At 23.9% G+C, this 17,054-nt stretch overlaps 1 protein-coding gene across 7 annotated transcripts in view; it reads right to left on the minus strand.

The window, feature by feature from the left end:
• The window catches only part of LOC122505579 (RNA-binding protein Musashi homolog Rbp6), a 1,132,030-nt gene that overhangs the window by 202,740 nt on the left and 912,236 nt on the right, over window positions 1-17,054 (minus strand). For all 7 annotated transcript variants that reach the window (XM_043617295.1, XM_043617293.1, XM_043617298.1 and 4 more), the window contains one exon: window positions 2,747-2,795. In XM_043617295.1, coding sequence (XP_043473230.1) covers window positions 2,747-2,795 — 49 coding nt within the window. The remainder of the gene's footprint in view (window positions 1-2,746; window positions 2,796-17,054) is intronic.

The following is a 17,054-nucleotide window of genomic DNA, read 5'->3' on the forward strand; positions in this document are numbered from 1 at the left end:
CTATATTGTCAAGGTAGGACCATGGGTATTAAAAAAAGAAATAGACCATCAAAATTGTTAGAAATTGGCCCAAAATGAATGGAATTCTAATAAATTTCGAATAGTTAAAAATAATTTTAAAAAATCGAATAGAACATCCGAATAGTAAAAAATACTTTTCAAAAATTGAATAAAAAAATTCAACATTCAAGTGGTTCAAAATAATTTTTTATAAAAACTCAAATGGAACATTCGCTGCAATATGCATTTGGTATTTGAAATTGAATAAAATCCACTCGAGTTCACAGCTTCTACGAATTTCAGCTATCGTGGCAACGCAAGAATTCAAAAGTGATCTCTCTTGAGTCAAACTGAATGAGCTGGGGTGCCATATCACGATACCTAGCAGAGTGGCGAGTTCGAGTTGGAGAACCGTTGGATGGAAACGGTATTGGATGTCACCACGAGAGAGGAAGAGAGAGAAAGAGAGAGAGAGAGAGAGATTACGTGTGGCTTTGAAAAGAAGTCACCGATCTCTCTTATTCCGCAACCCTCTTTTTCCCATCCACCATTTATCTCCGGTCCATATTTTTCTATCCCTCTTCTTCCTGTTCGTACTTTTTATTCTCTTCTTCTTTTTTTACCCTTCTTTTTTACTCTTTCTTGTACTTTTCTTCTTTTTTAATCTTTATTCTACTTTTCTTCTTTTTTTTCTCTTCTTTTTACTCTTTCTTTTACTTTTCTTCTTCATTTTTTCTACTTCTTACTCTTTTGTTTACTCTACCTTTTTTACTCTTTTCTTTTAATACTATTCTTTTTCTTTTATTTTTACTCCTCTCTGTACTCTTTCTATTTTCTTTATTCTAGTTTCTTTAATTTTCTTCTTCTACTGTTTCTTTTACTCTTATTTTTTCTGTTTCTATCTCTTCTTTTTATTATTTCTTCACTCTTCGTCTTGTTCTTCCTTTTACTCATTTCTTCTCTTTTTTTCTTCTTTTTACTCTTTTGTATACTCTTCAATTTAATGTTCTTTTTTTACTCTTCTTTTTCTCTTCTTTTTACTTTATTTTTATCTTTTTTACTCATCTTTTTACTCTTTCTTTATTCTTCTTTTTTACTCTTTTCTTCTCTTCTTTTATCTTCTCTTTACTTTTTTCGTACATTTCCGTTTACTCTTCTTTTTATCTTCATTTTACTTTCTTTAATCTTTTTTAGTTATCTTTTTACTCTTTCTTTATTCTTCTTTTTCACTCTTTTCCTTTCTTCTTTTATCTTCTTTTTACTTTTTTGAGTACATTTCTGTTTACTCTTTCTTTATTCTTCTTTTTCACTCTTTTCTTCTTCTTCTTCTTCTTCTCTTTTTTGCTCTTTTTAAATTTTAACTCTTCCTTTTATTTTCTTTTCTTTACTTCATTTCCTTTATTTAATTTTCGTAATTCCTTTTTTAATCCATTTTTTCTCATTTATACTCTTTTTTACTCATTTTTTAATTTTTACTCAATTTTCAATTTTAATTTCACTATTTTTTTAATCTCCTTTTTCCTTTCTTTTTATTTTCTTTTTTTAACTAACACTAATTCAGAAAACACACGAACTACTATCTTCGTCCTGTCAACGTTAAAAATCCAATCTGTAAAAGATACTTTTACCTTTCACAAACGTACGTCATTTGTTAAAAAATTTTTTCCTCCATTTTTTTCCCTTTTTATACATTTCAATATTAGAATCAATCATCGATTGGATTTTTCTACTGAATGAATATTTTTCTGCTGATAAATCACAATTATTGAGTATGCGATTATTGACTCTAGTAGCAAAAAAAAAAAAAAAAAAAAAAAAAAAAAAAATGAACAATCCTATAGATGGATTGTTATATTCCCGCTGGAATTTATGACAAACTGGTAATAATTTTTCCACGAGAAGATTGGCATTTTTCATACAGAAAATGTTTGAAGAGATTTTCATTTTCTCTCTCTTTCTCTTTCTCCCTCTCTCTCTCTCTCACTCGCTCTCTCGCTCGACTTTGCAAGTGAATCCATTGTTCAAAAAACGAACGGCATTCCTGAATAATTCATAATTAGTCGCAGTGGAAACTTTTTTTTTACCCTATGTTTGCAAAAATAAATAATATAATTGAATAAATAATGCGTTATCTTTACGCATTGTTTATTCATTGTTGGAGGAGACAAAAAAAAAAGTTATGAAAAGTTGGTGAAAAAGTGCTATTGTTGTGTTTTGAAATTGTTTATATTTTTATGAAAAGGATAAATTCGTGAAAATTTTGCTATTTGCGAAATTGTATATTATTAATCTAGCACTTGGAGAATGTGGTTTAACTCTAGGAATTAAACAAATTACTAATTACTGCTTCATCCAGCTCGTTAATTATCATGCCTGCTATATGCCAGTGAAATGTCTGTATTATTTATTTACTTGTTAAATAGAATAGTCTCGTTTATATTCTCAACGGATTTGTACGACGCCAAAGTTACGTCCGTTAATTCACGTTTTCCGCGGTGAAAATTTTCCATCCCTGTGGAATCGCCGCACTGACTGTGCAAATTTAAATATGAATCACGAGAGTAAGCGTCAGATGAAACAATTATCTCACCAAAATCTAAAGAGGACTTTTATACAATTTTTTCCTTAGTTTAAATTTCAAGAGTTTTTTTTTTATTTTCTTTTCTCCTTTTTTATGGCGTTGGGAAAAATATTTAGGAATTATTTGAAAAAAGGGAAATTATAATTTTAACATAAAGAAACTCACCTCTGTGCCTGTTGGTTTGCTTGTCGAACATAAGCATGGCATCCTCGATCTGAAAAAGAAAATGATATTATTAGAAAATACAATTTTTAGATAAATAGTATTTTTTTTCAATTCCAACTCGTTTCCTCGCTAATAATAATTATTAACTATTTCTATCACAGCCAGATAAATAATTTATTTCATTATATAAAATTTATTTAAATCAAATAAAATTTATTTGAATTCTTTTTTTAATTAAAAACTCTAAACTGTGCAATAAACTATATTCAAATTATTGTGCTTTGAATTACAAATTTGAATATTCAGCTAAAGTTTGCAAAAGCAATTTAATATTTGCAAGTCCCGTAGTGAAAGTTTGTTCAAAACATTGAAATCAGGAGAAAAGATTGACTTTAGTAAGGGCAAAATTTTTTACAATACTTATTTGAAATTAAAAAACCCGATAAAGACAATCTTGTCTGACTATAATTTGGCTTGACTACTTACAATAGAGGAAATTCAAATTTTACTCAAATGTCTGACTAAAACTATTATTACTACTTAAATTAATTATTTTAAACCAGATAAAAGTAATTTTGTCTGACTATAACTTGGCTTCACTACTTGAATCATAGAATATTCAAATTTTACCCTTCTGACTGACTAAAACTGGCTTCACTATTTAAATTAATTACATAATATTCCATTTTAGGTAATTTTCTCTGACTAAAACTTGGTTTGACTACTTAAATTATCTCATTTTCAAACTTTTAAACTTTCGACTAAAAAAAAATAAGTTTTATTACTTAAATCAGACACTTAAAATCAAATAATCGATAAAAGCAAAATTGTCTGACTAAAACTTACCTGGACTACTTGAATTAACGAATAATCAAATTTTACTCAAATGTATGACTAAAATTATTTTTACTACTTGAATTAGTTATTAGAACCAAATAATTGCAATTATGTCTGATTGTAACTTGGTTTGACTACTTAATTGAGTAAATATTCTAATTTTACTCAAAAGTTTGAATATAAATATTTTTACTACTTAAATTAATTTAATTATTTAAAACCAGATAAAATCACTTTTGTCTGACTAAAATTTGGCTTGACTACTTAAATTATGGAATATTTAAATTTAACCTGTCTGATTGACTAAATCGAGTTTTATTACTTAAAGTAGTTATTTAAAATCCGATAAAGCCAATTTTGCCTAACTAAAACTTTGTTTGTCTTACTAAACTTTGTCTACTAGTGAATTGACTGTTTCAAGTACACCTTAACTTCTAAAACTTTGAACCATAAACTTAAAGGTGTACTTTTTGCCTAAAACTATAGCTTTTCTACTGAAATTTTTGCTTTCTAAACTGACGAAAGCAATTTAGTCTGACTAAAAATTGTATTGACTACTTAAATCAGCTAATATTCGAGTTTTTACTAGAGTAACTAATTTTATAATTTTTGTCTGACTATAATTCGTCTCTACTACTGATTTCAATGTTTTAAATGTTTAATAACTTAAAAAACTTGGTTTGAAAAAATTAAACTAGTCTGTCTGAGTAAAAATTGCTTTTACTACTTAAATTAATGCCTTGACAACCGATTTTTTATATTTCTAGAAAAATTTTATTTTTCAACAGTATTTTTCTTTTTATAAAAAAAACAATACAAAAAATGATCAATATTTCAATTCTGTAAATGGTAAAACAAAAGAAATACAATAAATAAAATAAATTAATTTTAATTACAATTTGCACTAAAGGACATTTTTTTTTTATTTTTGTAAGTCCGTATATTTTGACTCAATAGATGAATAAATAAAATAATTAATAATTAAAATAGATGCTAATGATTTATTTCTATTTGAACCCCAATAAAGTACACGTAATTAAAATTACTAGTTTATTTATTTAATTTAAAAAAAGAATTTATTTGTATCAGCGAAGAATGTATCAGATATAAATTTCATTTTTCTTATTCTGTAATCAGTAATTCTTTTTCCCCTTTGGGTGCGCTGTAAAAAGTGGAAGAACACTTTAGTGGTATTGAAATTTAAAAAATTCTGTTTCCAAAAAGTTATTACATTTGAGTTACAATTCACTATAGAAAGCGAATAAGAAAGAATCTGGTCAAATCACGTAAAGAAGCGAAACGCTTTCATATTGTATGGAAGTACAAACATATGCGTCGTAAAGCACAGCTGGCTTGAGATTTACAGAGCACGCTGCTGAGAAAGACGATGTCGTCCCGAGAGGGTGGAAAAAAGGGGGATGATGTTCGAAGAGCGGCACCACAGAGCGAAGCGAGAGAAAGAAAGAGAGAAATAAAGAAAGAAAGAGAGGGGAGGGGGGGGGTGGAAGAAGGAGAAAATAAAAAGAAAGATAGAAGAAGAAAAAAAAAGGTGGAGGCGGATTTATGGGACAGCAGAAACAATAGGGATTACCCTTTATTCCTGTCTCCTACCACCTCTCTTTCAATCCCAATTGTCAATTTGCGAATCAGCGCTATCGAGGAGATAATAAGTCTTATAAAAGTTAAAGCTGTTTTCTAAACAATTAAATTTCACTTTTATTTTATAGGTCAGCTTATCCCGTCAAAGAAAAATCAACGTTAAAATATCCCAACAAGATAACTTGTGTACAGTGCTCTTATTCTCTTTTTTTTCCAATTAAAATTGCAAGGCGATAAAATAATTTTAACTTTTCTACAAAAAAAAAAAAAAAAAGAGAAAAGAATAAAAATAATTTTTCTTTCTCCCATAAAATGAAACTACAATATAAACATCAAAGGAAAATTATAATATTTACTTTATAAAATGGAAAAAAGAAAACATTTTATTATATCTCTCCACAGGATTCCTCAGATTACGATCTGATTTAACAAATCAGAATTATTATCATCTCTCACTTCTGTTATAGACGTTTTTATTATTTGTATTTTTTAGCCGTTCAATGATAATTACAGCAAATAAAATATTCGATTATAATAAATGGAAAATAGCATTAAAAATAATATAATACGTTATTTTTATTAAAGTTTACACTGAAAAAAAATTATATTTGATTCAAATAACCGATTACTTAACTATTATCAATAAAATATTTCCTTGAATCAAATAATTTTTATTTCAGTCAATTAAATTTTATTTGCTTCAAATACTGATATTATTGATTCAAATTCAAATAGAATTTAGTTGAATCGAATAAATTTTTTTTCAGTGTATAATTATAATTTAATAAGTAATTAATTTAGTATTATCATTTTAATAATATTAATAAAAATATTAATATTATTAATAACATTCATAATTATAATTACAATTTGTAATAAAAAGGTCTAAAGCGTATTTAGATTTTTTATTACAAAAACATTTAAAAAACGGTTTGAGAAAAAAAATTTCAAATAATTTAAAATCGTCAAAAAAGATAAATAACTAAATAAACAAAATTAAAAGTTTGAATAAATTCGGTTTCAAGTTTCAACTAGACAGTTTGCTGTAAAACAAAGTTTTTCATTTACTTTTCTATAGAAAAAAATTGTGGAAGAAATCAAAGTTATGATTTTTCTTTAGAATGCTTATTTGAGTCGGAAAAATTTTTTATGCTCAAAATTATAAAAATTATATATAATATATATATATATATATATATATATATATATATATATATAATATGTATATAGTATATGTAGAAAACTTGTTTAAAGCTTTTGATTTTGAAGTAAAAGACTCTGGAGGCAAGACTTGTTTGGATATCGTTATCTGCTCTCGAGACGAGTAGACAGAAGAAGAAAAAGCACTAGGGCATTACTTTCTTCAAAAACATTCCCAGTGGATTGAAAAATAAGTGTCTTTCGAGAAATAGCTTATCTTCGATTTTTCACTTTTTGACCGTTAGTCAACATTGAAAATTTCCCATTCACAAGAGGGAAAATATTAACTGAAAATAATTTTTAAATTGAAAATTTTTTTTAATCTTTTTGATAATTTTTTATTATTCTTTATTCAAATTTTCGTTCACGTTTAATTTAAATAAAAATTTAAATAAAAAAATGCATTTGATTTAAGCCAACGATTACTTGTCTATTTAATAATAAATATTTACTTGAGTCAAAATAATTTTTTTATAAAACCAAATAATTTCCATTTTTCGCAAATAAATACTTAAATAAAATAATTTTTTCTTAAGCAAATTATTGTTAATTTATGCAAATAAATACTTGAGTGAAATAATGCTTTCTTAATCAAATAATTTTTAATTTAAACAAATAAATAATACTTAAATCACATAATTTTAAAATCAAAATTTTAAAATCAAATAATTTTTATTTTCATCAAATAAATTGTAGGCGAACTCAATTACTTAAATTTTTCTTTTAAAATAGTTTTAAAGTTCAAAGAGTGGTTCAACCCAGACTATACCTATAAAATTCAATATTAAATTATAAATTGAAATTAAAATGGAATTGAAAGGAATAAATAGAAAATAAATTTATAGCAGTTTAATTTTTTTAAAATATTTTTATCATTTATTTTTTAAAAGTATGAAATTTAATTTTCAAAAAAATTTTTTAAATTTTTATATAAATACAATTTCGAAATGATTTTGTTGAATTCCAATTGAATAAAATATTTTATTGATTTCAAATGCTGACTTTTTCAATTTTCTCCATTTTCACTTAAATTTCAAACAACTTTTTCTATAACGTGAATTTAAAAAGTTTGAATAATACACAAAGAATCGAAAAAATGTGAATAATTTTATTCACGTACAAAAGTAGGAGAATTTTTCTTGAAAGGAATTACAGATATATTTTTTTATTGTAAATGTTTCAATACCTTAAGTGGATATAACATTCTTTTATTTTAATTAGTGAATTATTTTTTTATCTCTTTTTTCACCTTTTTTTATGAAATTTTCCCGGAGGTAAATATATATATTTTAATTTTTAACTCGCAAATGAATTTTTACTTTGCAGTCGTATAATTCCAACTAAATCTATAAAAGCAGTCATAAAAACTAGGTCAACGGTACAGGAATTCCTCTCTCACTCGCTCGCTCTTTCTTTCTCCCTCACTCTTTCTCTTGGAAAAGAAAAGTTTTTTTTTTCAATTGAAAAAATACTCCATTGAAACAGTTACTGAAGAAATAAACATCAACCTTCTGGCACATTCACGTCGATTTCAATGCACTTTTTTTTTCATTTCAAGCAAAACGAATTCGATTCTTTTCAAAACAGTCAAGTTTATAAGAAATCAAATCCCATCATTATTCCAACGAAATCCTATTTATTTCGTTCTAGATTGAAAAAAGTAAATAAATTGACTCAATCAATAATAAAAATTTATTTTTTTTGCTTGACAATAAAGTGGCAAAAAAAAAATTTTTCAACATATTTATTTATTACTTTGGTGAAAATTAAGATGAAATTAAACATACATATATTAACAATTATAATAAAAATTAAATAATTTCACTAAATGAAAATGCAATTTTGGTTCAAGTTTCGTAAAATTATATTTTTCTATGAATTTTTTTCTCTTTGCAATTAAGCTTTCATTTTTTTATAATTGTCGAATAAAAATCGATATAAATTGTTCGGTGGTGAGAAATTTTCTTTTAAATAAAAAGACCAGTTAATTAATTCCAATTTAATTGTGAATTATAAAGTTTCTCAAAGAACAATCGATTTTTTTCTCTCGTCTTTTCTCAACAATTCGAATCGATTTTTTATTCAGCAACAATTCACACGCCAAAAAGCTCTTCAAGTTTGTTTTATCAACTGCATAATTTTCTATTGAAACAAAAGCAAGAGAAATCCAGGGAGAAAAATTCGCCGTAGCTCTCGCTTCTGGCTTTACGAGAGGTTTACGTGGTATATAGTCGAATACTTATAACGAGATCCTTTTCTCCTTCGCGTCCTTTTCCATTTCAAACACTATTAAAGTATACGCGCAAGCATCTCGGAAAAAAGCTCTTTTTTTCCCTCCCACCTTTCCTCCTCCTTCTTTTAAAATGTATCCACCGAGAAAAATATTTCGCTTCTGCTTTTCTTCAATTTTTCCTCAAATATAACTGATATCTTGTAAATATTTTTTTTTTTTTTTTTTTTTTTTTTTTTTTTTAATACAGATTTACGATCTAACTGATGGTTTGAAGTGTATTTAAAAAAAAATATAATGACTGACGTTCATATAAGCGTCGTTAAAAATAAAAAATAAAAAATAGTTATAAAAATCTAGTCTCAGTTCGAAATTGGATTACACATAAAAGTCAACGAAAAAAAAAAGAGAAAACAGAGAAAAAATAAATAAACTTCGAAGGGAATAAAAATTTTTATAACTCACAATTTGAATTCTGGTTCATGCACTTTAGGAGAGAAAGAGAGAGACTTGTTTCGGTATGGATGAATGGATCCAGAAGTTTATTCTATGACACGGAAACAACTCATATCTTTTCACTGTAAGCGAAAAAAAGAAGGGTGAGGGGGGGGGGAACGAGTAGTAAATTTTATATCGTAGGGTTTTGATATTTTACGCAAACAAGAATGCGAAATGACTATCAATCTTTGTCGACATTCGATACATCGAATGTCGACCCACATTTTTAACTTTTGTGAGGAAAAAAAAAAGAAAAAAAAATTGACAAGAATATTCTCGTTGAGTTTATATAGTATATATAGCAAAAAGCTCTATTCTCACTCGTCTTTAAGATCGATTTAAGCTCACTTTGATCCACTCTAACGTCCGAATAAAAATTCATTCATATATTCACATATCCAAGTTTATTTATTGCCCCCTTTTTATTGTCGGACTAGTGCAACATTATAAAAATTTATGACTAAATTTATACGGAAGTTTGGGCTCAAGAAAAGGGACTTTGGATAAAAATGTGCTGAAAGTACACTTCTCAGATCCATAAAGAAAGAGAGGGAGATAGAGAGACTCTTATAATGCACTTAGAGTCAACAAAAAGAAAAAAAATGGAAATTTAAAATTCTATTATTTTTTTACAGAAATTTAAAAATTCCATTCATTTGTTCAATTTTAGACGAGAGTTTTGTGTACTTTTTTGAGATTTATTTTCTAGCCTTGCGTGAGAGAGAGAAATTATACTTATAATAATCGTCGTTCCGTCTTTAATTTATTCTGTTCACACCTGAAATGAGTCATTTTCTCACGTATGTTTTGTTTTTCTTCGTTTTTGACAGTTAAAATTTATTGATTTCGAATTTTTAGTTTTTTTCCATCAAAGAAAGACTATTTTTAAATATGATAATTATTTCTTTAAAGTATAAAACTTTTTTTTCGGTTTCGACAGCTGAAATTTAATATTTTCTAATTTTTAATATTTTTCCATCAATGAAAGGCTATTTTTAAAAATGGTAGGTAATTATTTCTCTAAAGTATAAAATTTCTTTCAATAAAATCTAAAGGAATTTTTAATTCTTTGGAATTTTTTTAATTAATCGTTTTCGGCAAATCAATCATCTTATGAAGAAATTTTAATTTAATTTTTATAAAATTTGTCAGAAAACCTCATTTTTTCAGAATTTTTAAATTAAATTATTCAATGTTTTAGTATTTTTGTTCATTTATTTTAAATACTTATTATTATTTATGTAACAAAAATAAATAAATGAAACTTTTTGTTTTATTTATTTATCGCAATTTCAAATTTTGAGAATTCGATTATTAAAATAAAAGAAAATTTCATTTTTCGATATTTCGATAATTTGAATATTTTTGAATTAATTGTTTTTGTAAATTTAATTATCTTAAAGAAATTTTAGTTAAATTTTAATAAAAACTTTTCAATAATCTAATTTTTCTAGAATTTTGAGAATATAACTACTAAAAATTTTTATTATTATTATATTATTATTTGATTATGAAATATTTATTAGTGAAATTTATCAATAAAAAACGTATAAAATTAAATAGTTTCCAATTAAATTTTACGATGTTTCGATAATTTGAAAATTTTTCAATAAAAATATATTCAAAATTTTTGAAGTAATTTCTAAATGAATAACAATTTTTCAAAAAATAAGTTTTTCATAATTCATAATTTTTCACTTAAATTATTAAAAATAAAAGTTTTCAACAAATTTAATTTGAAACCTTTGAAATTTAAGTAGTATTTTAAACCAAAAAAATTAGTCTATTAATATGCAATTCGTAGAAGAAAATTCGAAAAAATCACCATAAATTTTTATTCAAAACCTAAAAAGCTTTCTCTATTTCTGACAATATTTGAACTTTACAGAATATGAAATTGAATTTATTTTAAATAATTTAATTTAATTTGAATTTTCTGAAAATTTAAATTGCATGTAATTTTATAATTATAAAGTTTCAGAAGAAGTTAGTTTTTAAAATATTTTTATTGAAATTTTTTCGAAATGGCTTGAATTTTTAAATTTATATGTTTAATTAAAAAATTTTCGAATAACTGAAATTTAGTAAAATTGAATTTTGTAAATAAATGTTTTTTAGAATTATTTTAGGTGGACTTTCTTTTTTTGTATAAATAATTAAATTCTCAAAGAAGTTTCTTAAAAAATATTAAAAAGAATTGATTTAGAGAAGAATTTTATTAAAATATTTTTGAAAATAATTGAATTTTATATGTGAACTTTTTTTTATACTTTGAATAATTAAATTGTCAAAGAACTTTTTCAAAAATTATTACTAAAAATATTTGATAATTCATATAAAAAATTTTTTTTTTTAAATTAATGAAAGGAATCAAAGTGAAATCTTCAAAATACTTTTGGAAAGTTTAAAGTAGTATGAAGCAGATTAACCTTTCTAGTCAAGAAAAAATATTAAATTCTGTCTCAAAATCAGGAAAAAGTCAAGAAAAAAACAAAATTAAATTTTTGTGTCAACGCTGATCGATAAAAATGTTGCATTTTTTGAAAATTTGATCGAATAAGGTATGAAAAAGTTATACTATCCGAGGCATGTATCAATTTTTAATAAAAAATAAAAAATTCTCTTCTCTCTATATATTTTTACATAAAAATTTAAAAATTCTACTCATTTGTTCAATTTTATCAAAAAAAAAATGTTTCTTTACATTTTTCCGAGATTTATTTTCTAGTCTTGCGTGAGAGAGAGAGAGAGAGAGGAAGAGAAGGAGAGAAAACTGAGGGATTTTCTTGACAATTTATATTTTTTCCTTTTTTGGTTTTATAAAGATGTTTACGAGCTCAAGATTGAGAATACTATATTTTCAGTAGACTTGTTTACAATCTGTTCTTGCAAGAATACAAATTGTCCTCCTGTTTACTGTAATACGAATGGGAATTCAAAAGCGACAATAGTAAAATATTCAAGAATAAAAAAAAGAAGAAAAGACAAATACACATTTTTATAAAATGTAGCTAAATATTATTTACCAAATATTATATAAATACGTATAACGTACAAAATAGAAGTAAATACGACTGGAGATAAATTAGTGGAAATAGAGATATTTATTTTCGTTTGCAAATAATTATTATCGTGGATAGATAAAATAACATCCGATTTTTGATAAAATTGTCTTTGGAATTATTTATTTATAGTTAATTAGTTGGTTTTTATAAAACAAAAAATAAGTAAATTCAGCTTATGATAAATTAGTATAAATAAAAATATTTATTCTCGTTTAAAAAAAGAAAATTTAAAAGAAAATTTTTAAAAACAAAATTACGATATAATTGGATAATAAAATAATAGAAAATAGAAAATAATAATAAAATTATTATAAAATATAAATAATAATAAATAAATATTAGTTTTCTGTTGAAATTGTTTTTTTTTGTATATAAATTACTGTTTGTAGAAAAAAATGGAAATTAATGGGGCAAATCGATAGTTATGTATGCCAAGGAACATGGCGGGAAGCTTTGTTTTGACAGATGATCAACAGTTGCTGGCCTGGCACTCGTGAGTAATCGAGAATTCCATTCGATTATATATATAAATGCCAGGAAGCACTTTCCATGATGAGTTGAGATTTTCTCCCGACGGATGACATCCGTTTCGCGGAGACTTATTCCACTCACTCGATTTTATATATTCATGAAAAGTTTGAAAAAAGAAAAGAAATCAGAAAAAACAAAACAGAGAGCAATTTTTCTACCCACACAATTTTTTTTTCTACTTCAAGTATAGGACTTTAGCGAGGATCTGTCAAGTTTTTTTTATTTTCTGATAATTGTAATTAAAAAAAATATGAAAAAATAGAAATATAATAGATATTTAATTATTATTATTTTTCCACAAGAATTAAGATTTAATAAAATTTCAAATTTCAAATCCTTTGAAATTGAATAATTTATAAGAAATTAAGAATTATGCTAATGTAACTTATCCAAAATTATTTTCAAGATTTAGATTCAATTATTTTTTAGAATTTTTAAACAAAATTCTTCTGTAATTCAATTATTTATTTATAATAATTTTTGAGAAAGTTCCTTAAGAATTCAATTATTTATTTTAAGAAAAAGAAATTTCACCTAAGATATTTCTGAAATTCACTTGTTTATTCAATTTCATGAAATTTCAATAAATTGAAAAATTTTCTATTAAATATATATTCAAAACTACAACTAATTTCAAAAAAATTTGAATAAAAATTTTTCAAAAAAATAACTTTTTCCGGATTTTCTGATTAAAAGGTTTTAAAATTCAACTTTTCTAAAACTTCAACTTGAAATTTTTTGAAATTCAATCTATATTAATAATATTAATGATATGAATTTAACATTTTTAAATATAAAATTAATTACTTTTAAATTATTTTAGAAAATTTAATTAAAATATTAATGCAAAAAATGTTTTTTTTTTAAATTTAATTTTTAAGAAAGACAGAATTGTATTTATTTTCATATTTTGTCATGTGTAGAATTAAAAAATCCAATTTTTAGAAAATTTACATAATTTATGTTCTAATTAGTTTTAATTTTTACTAATTTAAATTTAGAGAATAAATTTTGGGATAATATTATTCGAAAAAAAAATCAGAAATTAATTTATTTTACACAATTTTGCGTGAAAAAGTGAAATAATTTAATTTTTACATAGATTTTATTAAATTCTTCAGAAGAATTCAATTAAAATCGTATGGAGAATATTTGAATTATTTTAAAGAATTTTATAAAAAAATTTAAATATGTAATTGAATTCTTTCGATGAATTTTATTAAAATTATATTGAAAATAATTAAATGAAAGAGATTTTTATTTTATATATAAAAATTATTGAATTCTCTTGAGGAATTCAATTAATGTTGTATTGAAAATAATTAAATTCAAAAAAATATAAGAAGTTTAGAAATAATTGAATTCCTGACAAGAATTTTATTGTATGTATGGAAATAATTAAGTTTCTGCAATTTTTTTTACGAATTTTAATTAAAATTTTTTTAAAAATAATTGAATTGTTTTGAATAGTTTTTTTTGAAAGTTGAATTGACTTTGAATCTTTAAACAAATAAATTAATAAATAATTGAATTCTTGTCAAGAATTTTATTCAATTTTTTAAGGTAATTAAATTTTTTGAGAAATATTATTAAAATTTTATTGAAAAGAATTGAATTTTTAAAAAGAGAATTTTATGAAAATTTTTTAAATATTTGAATTTATTCCTATCATAAATTAGATTAAAATCAACATTTTTTGAAATAATTGAATAGTTTTTAAAAATTGTATTCCAATTTTTAAAAGCAAATTAATTTTATTGAGAAATTCTATTAAAATTGTATTGAAAATAATTGAATTCTTTTCAAGAGTTTTATTAATATTTTTGAAAGTAATTGAATTTTTTAGAGAAATTTTATTCAAATTTCATTTATAATAATTGAATTTTTTAGAAGAATTTTATGCAAATTTTTGAAAATAATAAACTTATTGTAAGGAATTCAATTAAAATTAACATTAAAAAAAAAATGATTGAATTGTTTTTAACAACCTTATTAAAACTTTTGAAAGTAATTAAATTTATTTGAGACAATTTTTTAAATCTTACTGAAAGTAATTGAAATGTTTTGAAGAATTTTATAAAAGTTGAATATTTTTCTAATTTTGAATCTGAAATTATTCAAAAATTAAAGTTGATATTTGCAAAAATAAAAAATTTTGTAATTTACATAATAATAATAAAAAATCGAATACTGGATTTCGCGCGTAAATTCTGCTTGTTATTTATATTATTCATAAAAATTAAAAGCGCAAATTTAATAAAACTCAATTATTTTTTGAATTTTTAAAGAAAATTATTCGCAAAATAATTTTTAAATAATAATTTTTCGATAGTTTTTTAAGAATTGAATTATTTAAAATAAATTAACATATAAATTTGTAATAATAAACAGGTAGATAAATATTAAATTATAGAAATAGATAAATAGAAAAATAAGAATCAAAAAATGAAAAATAGGAAAATAGAAAAATAGAAAAGTGTAAATTATGTAAAAATAGAAAAGTAGAAAATTTTAATAATGGATAAATAGGGAAATAGAAAAGTAGAAAATAAGAAACCTGCTAAAGTAGACAAACAGAAAAGTGTAAAAACTGTAAAATAGACAAAGAAACATTATTTTTTTTATAGAAAAATAAAAAATAGAAAACTGTAAAAATAAAAAAGAAAAAAATATTCTACGCACACGTGATTGAAATAATAAGAAAACCGTTTAGTTGAAAAATGAAATCGTGTTTTTGAAGATCAGATAATTGAATGAAATGAAATCGAAAAGAATAGCGCGAGGGTGTAAATATAGAGGCGTTGGGGGGAGGGAAAGGGTTGCTCCGTGGATGAAACTGGGAATAATAGTATTAAGAAGCCCCTGATGGTTGGAGACTGCAACCTCCTAACTGTCACCCCCCTTAGTTGACCCTTTCACGGCAACGACCAGTGAACTATCTCACCAAAGCAGTCCCTGTCAGCCAACCTGGGTTGGCTTTACTCTAACTAGATCTGACTCCCTGTCTACTCGGGACTTTCGCTAATGTACTCGTAAGACGATATTGTAAGGATTTATACGAGTACACGAGTTATGAAGGTCTGATACGCGAAAATAGTACTAGAGAGTAGTGACACATGTCGTGTGTATGTGCCACTACCTCTCGGTCATCTTTATATATCTTGCTTTCAATTTTATTAGAATCAATCTATAAAGACCTTGATATATGGCTCATTTTTTTTTTAAAAATCTCACATTTTTTCTTACTTTACTTTTTATTTTTTTTTCTTTCTAATTTTTTTAAATTTCAAAGAAAATTATTTCAAAAAATATTATTTAAAAAATTAATTTAAATTAATTAAAAGTTTAAAATCTTGTTTGAAATACGTATTTTATAATTTAGAGACAAAAGTCAGAGTTGAAAGTGGAAAATTAATTCTTCAAAAAAAAAAAAAAAAAAAAAAAAAAAAAACATTAAGAACATTTAAATTTTAATTATTTAGGAAAGTAATCCCCCCCTCTCATTTATAGTACCGAGAGAATTCGAAGTAAAACACTGCGTTTAGAAATTGAAATCAGTAGTAAAAACAAGTTTTAGTCAGACGAAAATGCCTTAATTGATTTTTGAATTATATTCAAGTAGTAAAACCGGTTTTAATCAGACAAAACAGAGAATAAAGTTGATGATTTAATTTGCCAAACTAGACAATGTTTTGAATATGTAAATCAGTAGTAATTGCAAATTTTAGTCAGACAAAGAGGTTCATTTATGTTAACGGATGTAAACATCTGTAAGCATTCTTTTTTCAAAAATATAGCAAAAATTATTTGTTTCATTCAGTCAAATATGTAAAAATGAAAATTTAATTACACAAGAAAAAAAAAGTATTTAAAACCTGATTTTGGGGTAAAAATTCCCTGCAACAAATTTTCCCCAAAGTGAGGGGACCACTGTCTATGTGAATTAGCATTGGTTCAAATTCTCCGTAACAAAATTTATACCATTTTTTTTTCTATGTAGAAAAGGCAAATTTAAAAAAAAAATTTTTTTTTTTTCTAAAATTTCTCATTTAGAAAAGCAGCAGGAAAAGATAATTTTTAAGTAGTTACGACAATTTTCAGTCAGACACTCAAAATATAAAAGTCGTCTGACTTAAAAAAAACCCTTATTCTTTTGATCGGTTAATTTTAAATATTTATACAAGAATAAATAGAATAAATAAACTGTCTATTTAGTAGTAAAGGCAAACTTTAGTCAGACTAAAATTTAAAATAAGCCAAGTATGCAATAAAAGTATCAAAATTTACAATTATTATTCAAAGAAACAAATTTAAACAATTGTCTGATTAAAGATTGACCTTACTACTG

The sequence above is a fragment of the Leptopilina heterotoma genome, unplaced genomic scaffold, assembly GCF_015476425.1.
Source record: "Leptopilina heterotoma isolate Lh14 unplaced genomic scaffold, ASM1547642v1 Lhet_36, whole genome shotgun sequence".
In the NCBI taxonomy this organism is placed as follows: Eukaryota; Metazoa; Arthropoda; class Insecta; order Hymenoptera; family Figitidae; genus Leptopilina; species Leptopilina heterotoma.